We start from the raw sequence: 17,180 nt of genomic DNA, 5'->3' as shown, positions 1-17,180 counted from the left end.
CCTGGGATGGAGCCCCACATCTGGCAACCCATTATTCAGTGGTTAGCCTGCCTCTCCCTATGCCTCTGCCATTCCCCGCTTGTCTGATCATCTCTCTCTCTCTCTCTCCCCGCTGTCAAATGAATTTTTTTAAAAAATCTTTAAAAAAAGGAAAAGAAAAGTGTCCTGACAGGCAGAAGATGACAGAATGCAAATATCATGCATGAACTCAGACCACAAAACCAGATATGGGAACTATTATCATTCACTCTATGAAGTGTAATTTTATCACATTTAATACCTTTGAAACTATGATTCATCTTAAAACTGTCAGTGGGCTTTCCCCTTTGTTAGGTGTATATAAAATAATATTTTATATTATAAAATATTTATATTACTATAAATAAATGCGTATTACAATCTACGGTGTCTTAAGTGAAAAATCAAGGATCTCTTTATGTGGAGAGCAACTATATTCTTGATCGTGATTACAGATACCTGCCCCACAGGATCACTGTACCTTATGAAAAGCTGTAATTACAAAAGCGGCTGAAATGTTATACTTCCAGGAAGACTCAAAGTGAAAGTCACAAAATGTTTTAAAAAGCAGTACAAAAATGAGTGGGCACCCTTACAACACCAATGAGGCATGCCACAATCATCGTTCATGCTTCCTTTGTGGTAGGCAACTCTAGACCCTCATCAGGGTAAATTCTTTTACAGAACTAAGTAGAATTAATTGGGAGAATTTACTTCCGGGTGTTTTTTCCCTAGAACTAAGCCACTCAAGCTAAATATAGACAAGTAGTGAATCTTCTCAGTGGTTAACTTAGGAACTGTGGTTCAGAGTCAACTGTACATCTGACACTTGTAATTTAATAATGGATAAACATCCCTGATTAGCTGAAGAAAGGGAATGGAACTCCTGAAAGTTTTTTCTAAACAGAAGCTGGTAAAAGAAAATGAAAAGACACAAGTCTCAAGTTGTACCAAGTTCAGATCTATTGTAAAAGGTCACAGATACTCATTAAAGGTGGTGTAAAGTTAGTAAGAATGTCAACCTGCCTGCAGATTTGGTCTGGTCAGTGGCCTTTACTTTTGGGATGTGTTCATGCTTAATTCATTTGGTCCAGAGGACGCTTCAGTGCCATCCAGGCATGGTACCCAAGGAAGAATGAAGGACGCCAAGCTAGTCAAGGGCCCTTCCCTGAAATTTTACAAATGGGGGTTCCAAACTCTCTCCCTCCACCCCAAAAGGGAAGAAAAGAAACTCACTCTTTCCCTGAGGATGGCTCGCTGGAGCAGTACAAGACTGAAGAGATGCCCATGCATACCAAACATGTTCAATAGGAAGAATGAGGTCACCATGGAGAGAGGGAGAGCTAACAGACTGCTTGCTTCAAGGTCCAAGTTCCTAGACACCTGAAGCCTGATTCACCCATATTCTCCTACTCAGTCACCTGAACCTGTCCATATCCTTTCAATCTACATCAACCAAGGATCCTATTTAAGACAGCAGGGGAGGGTGCCTGGGTGGCTCAGTGGGTTAAGCCGCTGCCTTCGGCTCAAGTCATGATCTCAGGATCCTGGGATCGAGTCCCGCTATGCACTCTCTGCACAGCAGGGAGCCTGCTTCCCTCTCTCTGTCAAATAAATAAATAAAATCTTTAAAAAAAAAAAAAGACAGCAGGGGCAAAATAATGAATAGGTCATGGTGTATTAGAACTCTTCAACCATTTCTCCTCACATCTGTACACATTGTGCACAAATGCTGAGAAAGGGGGTAGGTGGGAGCACAACTACCTCCCATATGAGAGTTGATCGTTATTTGTGGGTTCAAACTGCAAGTCCTCTACTCATTGTTAGTGTGATTTCTGGAGGGTTACTTAATCTCTTTCAAGAGAAGTTTTCTCTCTGCAAAAAGAAAGAATGACACCCAAACCTCAGGCATTATTTATAGAAAGTGCATGTGTTCAGTGCCCTTGGTAAACAGGGACCGTTAATTCTTACTGATGAAAACAGAAGGCCTCTGGTTAATGAGATCTGGGATCTGGAGCACAGCAATTACATTTTGTTCTTCCATATTTGTAACAGTAATTTGTTATAACAATTTTAAGATTTTTCTTATCTATATTCTGGGCTAGTTCATATAAATTCATATAAAATAGAAGGCATTCTCAGCATTCCTTATGGTCAACTTTCCATCACAGCAAGGAGTTCCTGCAGGTTACATGGTCCATTACAGTGACTGAACAAAAAACAGAAGTTAGGGGAACCAAGGTAGTCCAGAAAGTCTAGATGAACTTACATTTATATTTATAAAATTTAAAAAAATATATGCTAAGTCATCAAGCTTAGTCCTAATTTTTGTTCTAAATGGTTTATTATCTATCACTTTTAACATGAAGAGTGCTAATGTTTCCTTTTTTGACCATGAAAGCAACTTATGTCCAGTAAAGGACTTATCATGGCTATTAAATTTTGACTAATATCAGATGAAAACTAACAGAAGGGTCTATCTTATTTAAGGCTATAGTGAACTTGGATAAAAACTCCCTAGCAAGTGACTAAAATTAACGATACAGGAAACAACAGATGTTGGCAAGATGCAAAGAAAGGGGAACCCTCCCACACTGTTGGTGGGAACACAAACTGTGGCAGCGGCTCTGGAAAACAGCATGGAGGTTCCTCAAAAAGTTAGAAACAGAGCTACCCTATGATCTGACAATTGTATTAGTAGGTATCTACCTAAAGGATAGAAAAACACTCTCTGAAGGGATACACATACCCTGAGGTATATAGCAGCCTTATCAACAATAGACAAACTATGGGAAAAGCCCAAATGTCCATCAACTGGTGAATGAATAAAGAAAATGTGACATGATAACCCCCTCACAGACACAGGAATATTACGTTGCCATCAAAAAGAATGTAATCTTGCCACTTGCAACGATGTGGACGGAGCTAAAGTGTATTATGCCAAGTGAAATAAGCCAGTCAGAGAAAGACAAGTATCTTTCACTCATATATGAAATTTAAGGCACAAAACAGATGAACATGCGGCGGGAGGGACACAAAAGAGAGGCAAACCAAGAAACAGACTCCCAGCTATAGAGAACTGAGGGATAGTGGAGAGGAGGTGGCTGAGAAGATGGGCGAAGGGTGATGGGGATTAAGGAGGACACACTCGTGGTAATCACTAAATTTTAAACTGGAAACTAATATTAAGTAGTATCTTGTATGTTAACTAACTGGATTTATTTTTTATTTATTCATTTGAGAGAGAGCGAGTGAGAGCACAAACAGGGGTTGGGTCAAAGGGAGAGGGAGAAGCAAACTTCCTGCTGAGCAGGGTGCCCGATGTGGGATTCCCTGAGGTGAAGGCAGACACTTGGGTAACTGACTGAGCCACCCAGGTGCCCTAACCAACTAGAATTTAAACAAAAACTCAGAAGGAAAAACAAAACTCCCCTGCAACATTTTGGCCAAGGGGAAATCTCTATAAAAGCCTGGTGGTCCAGGATATACATGTGTTATCTTGAGTTCCAGCAGCCATTTGTAGCCGAAGGGATGAGTGTCAACACATCAGTACGGTGGGGTGAAGATGAAGGATTCTCCAGGGACTAGCAGTGTCTTCAGACTAAGTTTTTTAAATAGGAGAGATTAAAACATTACATATTTAAGCATATGTGTGCATATTTAAGCATTGACATATTTGGGAGGAGAGTGAAAGCCTGTTACTTACAGCTAAATTCATCTCCTACCTGATTAAAATGGAACAAAATTCTAAACTATGACAGAAAGCAGATGAATGATGGCTTCGGGACATGGAAAAAGAGGACAGAGGATTATGATAAGAATTTAAAATGTGGGGCACCTGGGTGGGTAAGCCATTAAGCATCTGCCTTCTGCTCAGGTCATGATCCCAGGATTCTGGGATGGAGCCCCTCATTGGGCTCTCTGCTCAGTGGGAATTCTGCATCTCCCTCTCCCACCCGCCCTGCTTGTGTTCTCTCTCTTGCTGTATCTCTGTCAAATAAATAAATAAAAATCTTAAAATGAAAAAAAAAATTTTAAGAAAATGTTAGAAAGTGATGAACATGTGTCTTCTAACCTTGACTGTGGCGAGGTTTTCAGGTGTTAAATACATGATGAATGTATGTTAGTATGCCTTAAATATATGCAGTTCACGGTCTATCCATTTTCCCAAAGAAAGCTGAAAAAATTTTGCTTCAGTCTCACCATAATCAGTAAAACACCACTATTTATATTTCGGCCTATTTCTACTCCCTCCCATAATCTTTTATGCATGGTCAACTTGCTTTAAGTAATTTTTCTTGAAGCAACTTCAGGTTCTGCTAATTATAGTTAACACTGCTTTATAATGTGACCATAAACATTTTATGAATTTAAGGGGCTAAAAAACCCCAACTCCTATTGGTGACCATTTACACTGGTGCGACCACACCTTTAGGATCAAGGACATGGTCTTGGAGACTCCTGTAAGAGAAGCAAGTTCCTGCCATATTTAAAGCTCTGGCTATTGTTCAAAACATGTTCTCCTACCCAAAAAGATTAAGTGTGATGTACATACTTTGTTATTTATCCAAAACAGTGCTCTGGTGTCATTTTAACTGGCCTATTGCTCAGGTGAATATACCTGTGTTGTGTCTGCATTAAGTAACTGGACTGTCCCTTTGGAAGATGCCTGTACTGCTTTCATTCCTTCACCTTTTCATGCCTTCCTTCCTAAAAGTTGTACTTAACTACTGTGGTCTTCTCAGAGTAACTATTTCTCTACCCCATTTTCTAGTAGTTTTGTTTTTGTTTTTTTTTTTATAAAGCAGGCTCCATGCTGGGTTAGAAACCACGGAGATGAAGAGTCCGGTGTTTATTAACAAACAAAGCCATCCAGGTACCCCAGTTATTCTCCACTTAATAATATGCACAAATTATTGGGGCTCCTGACTAGCTCAGTCAGAAAAGCAGGAGATTCTTGATCTCGGGCTTGTGAGTTTGAGCCCAGTATCTGCAATGCAGAGATTACTTTAAAGTTTTTTAAAAATGCACAAGTTCACATGTTTCCTGTATCACTTTTTTTTTTTTTGAAGATTTTATTTATTTATTTGACAGAGATCACAAGTAGGCAGAGTGGCAGGCAGAGAGAGGGGTAAGCAGGCTCCCCACTGAGCAGAGAGCCTGATGCGGGGCTGGATCCCAGGACCCTGGGATCATGACCTGAGCCGAAGGCAGAGGCTTGAACCCACTGAGCCACCCAGGCACCCCTCCTGTATCACTTCTAATCTTACAATGCTTTTGTGTCTTTAGGTATTTAATCTATATCTACCTTCAGTTTGGGTTTTTTTGTTTTTTTGTTTTTGTTTTTTTTAAATACTGGTCCTGTTCCTTTTCATCTAAGAATACCTTATCTCAGGTTTTTATTCTGGTGTTTGTTATCATAATTTAAATCTATTAAATCTATACCTTTATCACCTTAGATTAATGTCTTCTTAACTTATTAACAAAACATAAAGCCTATTTACAGAATATATACTCTATTTCTTGGATCTGTCAATTTGCCAGTACAAACAAGCAATATTTAAAAGCTCCCAAATGACTTATTTAGTAGTACTATGAAGAATAAATGAACAGTTTAAAAGACCAATGACTTCCAAATCAAACTTGTGATTTAAAAACTTCCCTGAAGGGGTGCCTGGGTGGCTCAAACGGGTTAAAGCCTCTGCCTTAGGCTCAGGTCAGGATCCAGGGTCCCAAATCGGACTCTGCTCACCGGTGAGCCTGCTCCCTCCCCCCAACTTGTATCTCTGTCACATAAATAAATAAAATCTTTAAAAAAAAAAAAAAAAAAGTTCCTTGTAAAAAAAAAAAAATCAAAACTCTTTTCTTACCCTATGATCATTCTGTATTTTGGCTTAAATAGATTAAGTGATTTTAAAAAGGGGATGGGGTGGCATGGCACCAATTTTATGTGTATGTTAACGTAACTTACTGCTCCCCCCAAATTTTGTTCTAATTGACTATGTTGTTCCTTCCTTCTCCAGTATTCGTATTAAAAACAGAAATCAGTCTTCATAACATCTTCTGCATTCTTTAATATAAAAGCTATTTGTGGCAACATAAAAATTATGTGATTGGGCTATTTACTTCATTAATATTTATTTCGGCCAACTGCAAGAAGAAATCAAGTGTCTGGGAATGTCTGGATCGCTCAGTTGGTTAAGCATCTGCCTTTGGCATGATCACACAGTCCTGGTAACTGAGCCCTAGGTCAGGCTCCTTGCTCAGTGGGGAGTCTGCATCTCCCTCTGCCTACTGCCCCACCTCCTCCACCTGTGGGCTCTCTCTTCCCTCTCTGACAAATAAATAAATAAAATCTTAAGGCAGGGGGGCGGGGAGACACAGAAAAGAAGAGAAATCAAGTGCCCAAAGCACTTCGTACCCACCCCAAGCAGTGTCCTTTCCTGGCATTTCAAGGTCACTTCTTTACCCCGAGGGGAACCCCTCAAAATCTCAGTATCATCATCCTTTCCATTGCTTAGTGACCAACAAGAGGAAAAACACCCGTAGATTCACACACAAGTCTCATTATCTCTTTATATAAATAAACAAAAGCATGACCTGGGCTAGATAGTAGCTGCTTTTCCTACGGCTCACACGAAACAAACTGGATCTTCAGGCAGTGATTTCTGGAACAAAACTAACTTGTTCTCAAGCTTTACCTCAACTTCCCTTCTCCCAAAGGCATGTGCTGGCATTAGAGAATAAACTCAGAGGGAAAGAGGGGCCATGTTTTTTCTACCAACACCCAGGGGACTCCTCCTTAACATGTAGGAACCACTCTACTTTCATTAGAGGGCTCCCAAATAGTCTCAGGAAGGGACAATGTATTGAGAACCTTGTAAGAACATTCAGACAGAAATGGGTAGCCAATCCTACCCCAACATTTAGATCACTGACTGAGTGTAGGTTCTGAAGAATTATAACCAAAAGCCACAAAAGCATACCCTTCTCTCTCCCCACACACTCTTAGTTATGCAAGGACATTCAAGAAGTCAATTCACAATTCATGCAGTTGATGTTTAGCGCGTGTGCCTGGATGTGGCCATGCAGATTACTAAACACCCAATATCCACCTGCCACTTGGCTCCTCCACTCAAAATGCCCATCAGGCACCGTAGTACCAACTCACATTTGAATTTCATCCGTGGTTGTTTGTTCGTTCATTCTTTCTTTCTTTAAAAGATTTGACTTATTACTTGACAGAGAGGGAGTTAGAGAGATCAGAGAGGGAGAAGGAGAAGTAAACTTCCCGCTGAACAGAAAGCCTGAATAGGGGCTCGATCCCAGGACCCCAAGATCCTGAACTGAACCAAAGGCAGATGCTTAACCGACTGAGCCACCCAGGCGCCCCCTGGGTGTTTTAACTACTCACACAGCAGACTCTCCGCTAACACTGACTTTGCTGTAGGAAGTTAAGTACTGCAGACAAAATCTTCTGCACATCAGCTTCTCTCTTCTTTCCACAAAAAGTTCAAATGATGGACCTCCCTGAGAGTCCATCATTTTAACCACAGATCTCTTTAAGGTTCTAGCAAATTATGACACTCACTTTATTCTCCAGAGGGGCAGATCCCAGGAAGCAGAGAGCATCAGCAATTCTCTCAGACATGGCTCAAGGACCTGAGTGTGCTCGATCTCCAAGGAGAGAAAGGGACTAGTACCACAATCTGGGGGGAAAGACCCAGACACAGCAGGTCTTTATGCTCCCCCAGGTGATGCTGACAGCAGCCAGAGCCCAAGAGACACCAGCACCGTAAGGCAACTTGACCAGGGCCTGATGGCGGTGGGATAAAAAGGGAAGCCACAAGCCACTTCATCCACGGGGACAAATTCACTGAAATAGGACAGAAATAAAACTGCACTAGTGGGGATGCTGAAAACAAGAATTTATAAGCAACCAAGAGCCACTATGAAGGCATGAAAAAGAAAACAGGCCACTTTGGCTTAAGAATATGCCAGAATTAGCCACTGCAGAAATACAGACTCTCAAATATGAGAGTTGACAGGAGTTGAATATCAGACAATCTGACTATTCAGAAAGACTACCTCAGTATCATGTGTAGAATTATGGTAACTGGGGGCACCTGGGTGGCTCAGTGGGTTAAGCCTCTGCCTCCAGCTCAAGTCATGATCTCAGGGTCCTGAGATCAAGTCCTGCCTCAGGCTCTCCACTCAGCAGGGAGCCTGCTTCCCACCCACCCACCCAACCCCCCGCCTGCCTCTAAGCCTACGTGTGATCTCTTCTGTCAAATAAATAAATAAATAAATTTTTAAAAATGATTAAATATAATCTTTTTAAAAGAATATGGTAACTGGGGTGGCCTGGGTGGCTCAGTGGGTTAAGCCTCTACCTTCGGCTCAGGTCATGATCTCAGGGTCCTGGGATCGAGTCCCGCATCGGGCTCTCTGCTCAGCAGGGAGTCTGTTTCCCTCTCTCTCTCTGCCTGCCTCTCCGTCTACTTGTGATTTCTCTCTGTCAAATAAATAAATAAAATCTTAAAAAAAAAAAAAAAGAATATGGTAACTGTTGAGAAACTTAATAAAATCTACACCATCCTTCTGCTCCTTCTTTAGAGCATGTGATCAATTTTTCACCATTTCTCAAAAAAGGGGGATCTTATTTTTTAGACCATTCACTTATTCAAATACTCTAAGAATGTAATTAACAGTTTTCCATTCAATTTTTGCTCAACAATTAGCAATGTTTCCTGATTTTCAACCTTTATCCTACCAGATAAGGAAAACATCTCATGACTTTTTTCCCTTCTTAAAACCTTGTCACCTGGACCAAGAGAGGATTTTAAATCATTTCAGGCATGCCACCACTTGACTGTAAAAGAGCTACTCTATGCCCCAAAGTTACACGTGTCCCTTCCTGACCCCAAAGGCACAAGGACTCAACAGAAGCAAAGGTCTCAGTTACCAGATGGGACTTCATTACTTAGGGAAGAGTTGGAGATAAACTTTTGCTGCTCCCTGAATTTTCACCGATAAATAAATCCATCTGAACAGCAGAGGTCCCCTGTCTGGAAAGCACTAAGGACCCAGTCTTTCCACAATGCCCACTTGGTATCTGGGCAAAGGGCTGGATGAAAAACAGGCAGATGACGTGGTGGGGGCCCAGCCAAGCATCTGCCACAAACCCTTTGGCCACACCCCTCCCATTTTCCCCAACTCTCCACCTCCCCAAGGGATTACTCTGCGGGGGTGTCCCATGAATTCATTTGGGTCATTGTTCCATGGCCCCCACACACTGGAGCCTGCCCAATAATCTACAAATGCCATCTAAAAGGGAGCAGGAAAGGTTTTCTGTGCAAGAAAGAACAAGGGAAACCGGTGAAGGGTGGGGAAGAACTGACCTGGATTGCCTGGCGGCCCTGCTGCGCGTCGGCCAGCAGCTGGATGGTAAGTGCCCGTGAGTCCTGCAGCGCCTCCTGGAGGTAGATGAAGCTGTGGCCCCCATGCCGGCCCAACGTACACTCACGACAGATGGGCACCGAACAGGTGTCACAGTACAGATGCAGCACCTGCAGACCAGAGGGCATACAGCCATTAAGGAGAGATTCGGGACTAGCAGGAAGGGGCAGACCCTGGGTGCTCTGTGGATTCCAGACCCTCAGCCAACTCATTCCCAAATTCACAAGCACATACCCCTATAGGAAGAGGGAGCAGTGCAATCAATGTGAGCACAGCTTGCCCTCCCTTCCCACCTCCTTTGGGCCAAAATCAAGGAAAAAAACAGCCAATGCCGTCTGTCCACTCCAGTTTCAATTAGAAGTGTAACTGAGACACTCCAAAGGCAAAGATGAAATAAAACAATCCTCCTGCCTAAGAAATTTTCCCAGTATCTCAGATTAATTCTCCAGGAAAGCTCTAAGATTGTGTTTCCTTGGTCTGAGACTGGGGGCCCAAATGAAAAACCTTCCAGAAAAATCTGTCTTGCCACCCCAGCCACTGGGTTGGCAAGAAACACGGCCGGGAGCCAGAATTAACCACACTTACACCACAGCTTGCTGCTACTCTCCCCATCAAGGAGACTAGCACAAAGTGCAAAGCACGGTTCTCCCAGACACTCAAGCAAGCCACAGGCTTCAGCTTCTGGAGCGAAGGCAGATAGTGGTAAGGTCAGCCAGCTTCTTGTCTTTCTTCTTCCTGCCAAGTTGTTCCAAGGAGCCGACCCTGCCAGGCAGCCCGTGCTGACAGAACTGCTTTATGCGATGTTCTGTATTTCCCTGGGGCCCAGCATGCGGGGAGGGGAGAAGGTTTGGCTCGACCTCCACCTGCTGATAAATGAGAGCTCTCAAAAGCAAAAGCTCCTTGGCGCAGAAACTGGGCCAGTCTAGCTGTATCCCTCCACAGAGTGGAGCACTCAGCACCACTCTCTGAATGTTTACAGGATTGCTTTCAAAGAAGAACAGTGCTTAAATTTGCCACTGGTACACCTGGGGGTGAGGGAAAGCCAGCCAACATGCAACAGGCAGGAAAGTGGTGTCCGAGGGGCTGCCTTCCCATACACAATACGCTTAATCCCCAGATGAAGATAAGGGGTCATGACGTCACAGGGCCACACAGCAAGCAGGGGCAGAACAGGGAAGCCTATGCGAGCCTTCTGAAGAGCTGGTTCCAAGACAAACCGGACACCCACTCTTAAGAGCACTAAGCTTCTTATTAGGTATCCTGGAGTCCAGGGTATGAGACTTGTGGCAAGGTGGTTCTGTGGAACAGAACAGGTGCTCACCCTGGCCCAGAAGCAGCACAGTGTTACAGGACGCGGAGTGGGGAGGGACAGCTGCAATGTTCCCATCAGAAAGACCCACACAGAAAGGTGCCTGGCCAGGAGTGAGAATGCTGCTTCTCTTCTCTTCAGGTTATTTGAGAGCACGTGCTATGGTGGGAGGGTGGGGGAAATCTCAAGCAGACCCCCCACTGAGTGCAGAGCTCTGATGGGGTGAGATCATGACCAAGCAGACAATGACCTAGGCGCCCCCCCCTTTCAGGTTATCTTATTAACTAACCAACACGTTGGCACATAATATGTCCACTAGGAGACGAGCTCAGTCCACTCAGGATTCAGAGTTAAAAGGGAGGTGAGGGATTTCGCATGGGTTATGCTTGCTTCTCTAGAAAATTGTGGATTCAGAAATAGGGAAAAGATTTGGGATATTATGTTCCTATTTCTAGGAAATGGTTCTGATATGACGGGTTTTCTGGGCTCCACATTTTAAGAGGGAAATAGGATCAGGTTTGTGACAGGAGTAGGACCCCTTGTCTAGTCCAGTACTTCCCTAGCAGCCTCGGGAGACTGAAAGCTGGTGACAGTAATTTGCCTTCAAGACCAATCATGTTTGGGGACACAGAGAGAGAGAGGATCTCAAGCACTCAGCGTGGAACCTGACGCAGGGCTCAATCCCATGACATAAGCTAAAGACGCTTAACCCACTAAGTCACCCAGGCACCCCAAGACCAATTGCTTTTTTTAAGAACAGGTTCACCATTTAACGTTCATCTAATCTTTCTAATCTGAAAAAGCTAAAATTCTCAAGCTAACCTTAAATACTAATCAAAACATGCTGATCTGGATAAACCTGAACGTATTCCTGGACACTCCCTTTACAATGTGGTGCTCCTGTTTCGACACTCAGCCCCATGCCTTCCCTTTGCTCCCTCCATTTGTCAGGGCACAAAGGCATCAATCTCAAAGCTCTGGGGAGGTGCGAAAACCTCCCATGGGCAGGTTTCTTTTAAATCAGAATGGAACATGTCTCCAAACCTTCTGTCCTCTGCCCCTGCCAAACAGCTAAGCCATCTCCTCTTGTCTCTGTGTGGAATGAGTGGAGTCCTCTTGCTTTCTTTCATCTGTGCAAGCGTAACAGCTCTCAAGTGTACAGTGAGTGGCGAAGGGCCTGAGGCTCTCAGCCCGAGCCTGGCACCATCTGCCCATGGGGAAATCTATGCAGTCATGGGACTGGGCTTGTCTTGTATGTGAGACACAGAGGTCTGGCCAGGTGCCTCAGGAGACCACCTCCATCCCTGAAATCCCAGGAACTCAACACCACAAACCAAAAGTCTCTGAAATAATTCTGGGCCAAGAAGGAAGCCAGGCACCAGCTATGTGACTGCGAGGAACCAAGGAGATTTTTCTGGGTTTTAGGTTTTTACAGTCCAGAGCCTGGATGATGACGTGCGTAGGTGGTAACCTGCAAATGGTAGGTTTTAAAGTATTCTGCAGAGGAAGTAGCCAGAAAAGAAATCCTGGTCAGAATGTGTGGCAGCAGGGTGCCCCAAGCCCGTGGCACTGGGCCCCTCGAGATAGATACCTCTCAAGTGGGCAGTGGGGTCTCTGGATGCAGTCTTGCCTGGCATCATTTCACAGGACTGATGCAACTCTAAATGCCTAGAGCACACTGTGATTTTGGAGGTGCCAGTGCTCTGCAGTTCCAGGAGGACTGTAGGGACACCACACTGGTTAACAGTAAAAAGCTATGGGTGAGTAAACAGCATAGCACCAGTGGTGTTTATAATTAATAAACTATTGACTTTTAGGGAGCGCCTGGGTAGTTCAGTGGATTAGGCCGCTGCCTTTGGCTTGGGTCATGATCTCGGGATCCTGGGACTGAGCCCCATATCGGGCTCTCTGCTCAGCGGGGAGCCTGCTTCCCCCTTTCTCTCTGCCTGACTCTCTGCCTGCTTGTGATCTCTCTGTCAAATAAATAAATAAAATCTTTTTAAATAAATAAATAAATAAACTATTGGCTTTAAAAGAGGGGCGCCTGGGTGGCTCAGGAGGTTAAAACCTCTGCTTTTGGCTTGGGTCATGATCCCAAGGTCCTGGGATAGAGCCCCATATCGGGCGCTCTGTTCAGCGGGGAGCCTGCTTCCGCCTCTCTCTCTGCCTACCTGTGATCTCTGTCAAATAAATAAAATCTTAAAAAAACAAAACAGGGCGCCTGGGTGGCTCAGTGGGTTAAAGCCTCTGCCTTCGGCTCGGGTCATGATCTCGGGGTCCTGGGATCGAGCCCCGCATTGGGCTCTGCTCAGCGGCGAGCCTGCTTCCTCCTCTCTCTCTGCCTGCCTCTTTGCCTTCTTGTGATCTCTCTCTCTGTCAAATAAATAAATAAAATCTTAAAAACAACCAGTGTCCAGAAACTGAAAATATGGTCAATTTTTATAAACCATCTAGCTAAACTTGGGCATAAAACTCTGGGAAGATTTCATTTCCATTTGGAAGCTCCCTATCTCCTCTACCTGAAATTTCTAAGGACAGAAACCAACAGTTTTGGAGCTTGTGAAAACAGGGGCCATAGGTAAGGGTACACATGGGTGCAATTCTCTCTGTAATAGCTGGAAGATTGTTTTAAAAGAATAAACTGGAACCCATGTCCTCCAAAGGGCTAGAAACGTGGCAGAGGCCATGAACTGTGGCTCCGGAAAGGGGGGGGGGGTAGGAGTGCTCCTCTGGCAGCAGGAATTCCAGCGCCTGGACCTGCCTGTTTGGGGCTTCCCGGGCAGATGCAAGACCCGCCCCCTCCAACGCCCCTCCCCCCTTGCCTGGCGACAATCTGGCTGCCCCAGCTGAATGGAGCAGGCTTGACCTCTGACCTTGCAAGTGACCACCCTCTTCCCTGCCCCCAGCTCCCAGAACGCCCCACCCACTGCCTTCCTCTCCCATAATTTCTAAAATACCAGGCACAGACAAAGACCTAGGAATGTGGGCCCAGCAGGAGAGGAAAGAGGGAGGGTAAAGAAAAAATAAATAAAAATACCAAGTTGGCAAGTTGACCTTAGCCAGTGCTTAAATAAAGTGCTCTGTTAGTGAACAAGACTGTGTATGCGTTCCTGGAATCTACTTTTTATACTACCTGTGATCCAACAAGGAACGAACACACACACATACCCAGGGGACTCCTATATGAGAGAGCACACCATGCATCCTGAAAGAATGAGCCTCCAGTTTTAAATAGAACTATCCACATCACTGAAGAATGTCAACTGAAAGGACAGAGAGACTCCTCGTCATCAAGATGCCCTGATGGAAAACCTTTAACGTGTTTGAGGTCCCTTCAAACAACCGAGGACATTTGGCCTCCCACAAACTCAGGCCTGGACAAAAGGAGGTCACTAGCCACGCAGGAGGGTTTCTAAGCTTTCCACTATAGAAACAAAGTGGAGGATGGCGGGTGACAACCAAAAGTCTTACCTGTGTCTGCCACCCTGAATGCTCTCTCCTATTAAAAGAAACCCAAAGCACTAAACCAAGTAAAAGGAGTACAGTCCAGCCAGGACTAGGTCTATAAAATCACATCAAAACCAGGTTTTACTTGATTTAGGGAAAATATACAGAATGCCAGTGCTCCAAAACCATAGTCCAAATCAAAGGAATAAGTTCCTCCTGCCATCAATGGCCACATGCTGCTCCAGAGCGGTGACCTGGGGGCCGGAAAGGGGTAAGAAAGGAATCTGTACCTGGGCATACACAATTACTACCAGTTCCAGTCGGATCTGAGCTGAGGACATGTTAAGGGAGAGGGAGGGGCGAGATGTGCTGAAGCATTAAAAAAAATTTTAGGGGGCACCTGGGTGGCTCAGTGGGTTAAAGCCTCTGCCTTCAGCTCAGGTCATGATCCCAGGGTTCTCGCATCAGGCTCTCTGCTCAGCAGGGAGCCTGCTTCCTCCTCTCCCTCTCTCTGCCTGCTTCTCTGCCTACTTGTGATCTCTCTCTCTGTCAAATAAATAAAATCTTTAAAAATTAAAAATTAAAAAAAATAATTAAAAAAAAATTTAGGAGGGTGCCTGGCTGGCTCAGTTGGTAGCATGTGATGATCTCAGAGTTCTGAGTTTGAGCTCCACAGCAGGTGTAAAGATTACTTTAAAATAAAAACTTTATATAAAAAAAAACTAGGGAACATATATGCATTTTTATGCAAAATGAATTAAGTGTAATAGTTTTTAAAAATCTCCCATTTCTCAACTCAATGTTTCTACTTTTTAACAAAACCATCTAAAAATACGTCACATTCTATATTCTGAATTTTCTTCAAGACACAAATACAAGTACGTTATTATACCAGCCTTTTTGCAGTTAACTGTATTAACTTGGAGAGTGTTCTGGATCAAGCCGCCCATGGATATACCACAAACTTACTTATTAGTAACTGCTGATAAAATTTTAAAGCCATTTCCTTATTTTTAAAAAATCTCAAGCAATGTTGTATTGCATTATCCTTGTTCTTTATACACCTCCATTTCTTTCCATTTGGCAATATATACAATTGCTACCATCACCTGGTGAGAGAAGAAAAATACACTTGGTAAGGGTGGGTAGTAAGGATTCTCAAACTTTAAGTCTGGTCAACCTCCACCGAAATAAAAAAGAAGGTTGTCAAGCACCAGTTTCTTTGTTCCGGACAGGACAAAACGCACACAAAAAGCCAGCAGGGGGAAACCAGATGAGATGGTCAATGTTGAAACTGGGAGTGAAGGTCCACTTCTGCTTGGCTGGAAGGCTTCAGTGGACACGGAGACTGAAAAGAAGCCCAGAGGGGGTGCAATAAAGCCAGCCTTGGGTTTGGTATCCTCAGTGGCTGCTAAGAAGATTGTCCCAAATGCAGAGGCAGGGGTGGCGCAGCAGCTAGTTGGGGGTGTCTCTAGTGGTGGATGGTGGAAGGTGTCCAGAATAAAAGTAACACTTATTAGTCCCAGAGAGTATTGTTCAAACATCCAGTGACACACACTTTGAGGTCCCATACAAATCCACGACGCCCTTTCTGGAGTTCCAAAATCCAACAGGCTCTGGAAACCGAAAGAGTTTACTTAAGCTATTTGGCAGCAAAACCCAAACAAATATGAAAATGACTTATGACTTTTACCTACACCACTGAGTGTGAGCGTTTAAGCACATGATTGGAGAAAGGCTAATACTCGTTATTTTGTGGTGCTGTTCCTTAATATATATGTATATGCACAATATTAACTTTCTAAACTAAGAAATCCTTACATGTCGAGGCACATCTGACCGCAGGGTTAGGGTAAAAGATCTGGGCTGCCTATTTGGCCAGCTAGCTGAATCAGATTCATTCCCAAGCTAAATTAAGTCAAGACTACCTGGTGGTGGAGTGGGGTGTCCAAGTGCTTTGCCCCAGCCAAACCAGGGCCAGAGCAGCCTACTCAGCTCCAGACCAAATGTTTAGGCTCGATGGACATGGCAAACTTGAAAAAGAAGGGTTGAAAACAGAGAGAAAACACTGTCAAGCTCTAAGCTCTAACAGCTTCAGACTCAATGCAGCAGCTGGTACCAACAGAGTTTCTGGACCACTCCCAAAGCCATATCAATGTTCCCTTCCGTATTTATTTTTTTAAGCAATCTCTATCCCAATGTGGGGCTAAACTCACACCCCCCTCCCCAGAGTCACATGTTCCTTGGACTGAGCCGGCCAGGGGCCACGTCCCTCCCCTTTTAGGAGGAAATTTCACACCTTCAATGAACACTGTTCCCTCTCTTTCCAACACCAACTACCACCTTAGCAGTACCCCAACTCACAAGGCGTAGTCAAACTCTTTAAAATTTTTTTAAAAATAAATAAAGAAAAGCTCCTTTCCCTCCCTATCATCTGTTTTCCTGCTATGGGACCAGTCCCAAAGCCCTAGAGTTAGGTACATGGATCCCCAATGTTATGTTCTAGCAACCCTGCCATGTTCCGGTATCTCAGGGACCTCATACTCACTGTTCCTTCTCCCTGGAAGGACCCTGCCTGAGCACACAGCTTTCGATATGGATATACACAAAACCAGAATCACTACCTTTTAAAAACTAAAAACCTTTTTATAGGCACAGATAATTAGATGAGTAAACTGTTTCCAAACTGAATGAATTTGGCTGAGCTTACTTGCAGATTTGATAAAAAAAAGAAATAACCCAATTTATAGTCCCAGAATGTCAGAGTTACTAAAAAGTATCAAAGTGAGCTCATCCTGGGAGAAAACCCCTCTAGCACTGCTTTTTAAAGATGAAACCCCAGAGAACAATGATATCCTGGGAACCACAGCATACAAGGCCTTCCGCTTTTGCCAGAGTCACAGACAAAACAGGTTCATAAATTCTTCTTACCATAGCCATCTCCTTT

The 17,180-nt window shown here is 44.0% G+C and overlaps 1 protein-coding gene across 1 annotated transcript in view; it reads right to left on the bottom strand.

The window, feature by feature from the left end:
- Positions 1-17,180, bottom strand: part of TRIM71 (tripartite motif containing 71) — a 67,907-nt gene that overhangs the window by 14,479 nt on the left and 36,248 nt on the right. Inside the window, exon 2 of the mRNA XM_059388311.1 lies at positions 9,420-9,587. Coding sequence (XP_059244294.1) covers positions 9,420-9,587 — 168 coding nt within the window. The remainder of the gene's footprint in view (positions 1-9,419; positions 9,588-17,180) is intronic.

This window comes from Mustela nigripes, chromosome 2 (assembly GCF_022355385.1).
Source record: "Mustela nigripes isolate SB6536 chromosome 2, MUSNIG.SB6536, whole genome shotgun sequence".
NCBI classification, from domain to species: Eukaryota; Metazoa; Chordata; class Mammalia; order Carnivora; family Mustelidae; genus Mustela; species Mustela nigripes.
Note: the sequence above shows the minus strand (reverse complement) of the source record. Positions and strands in the feature narration are given on the sequence as shown.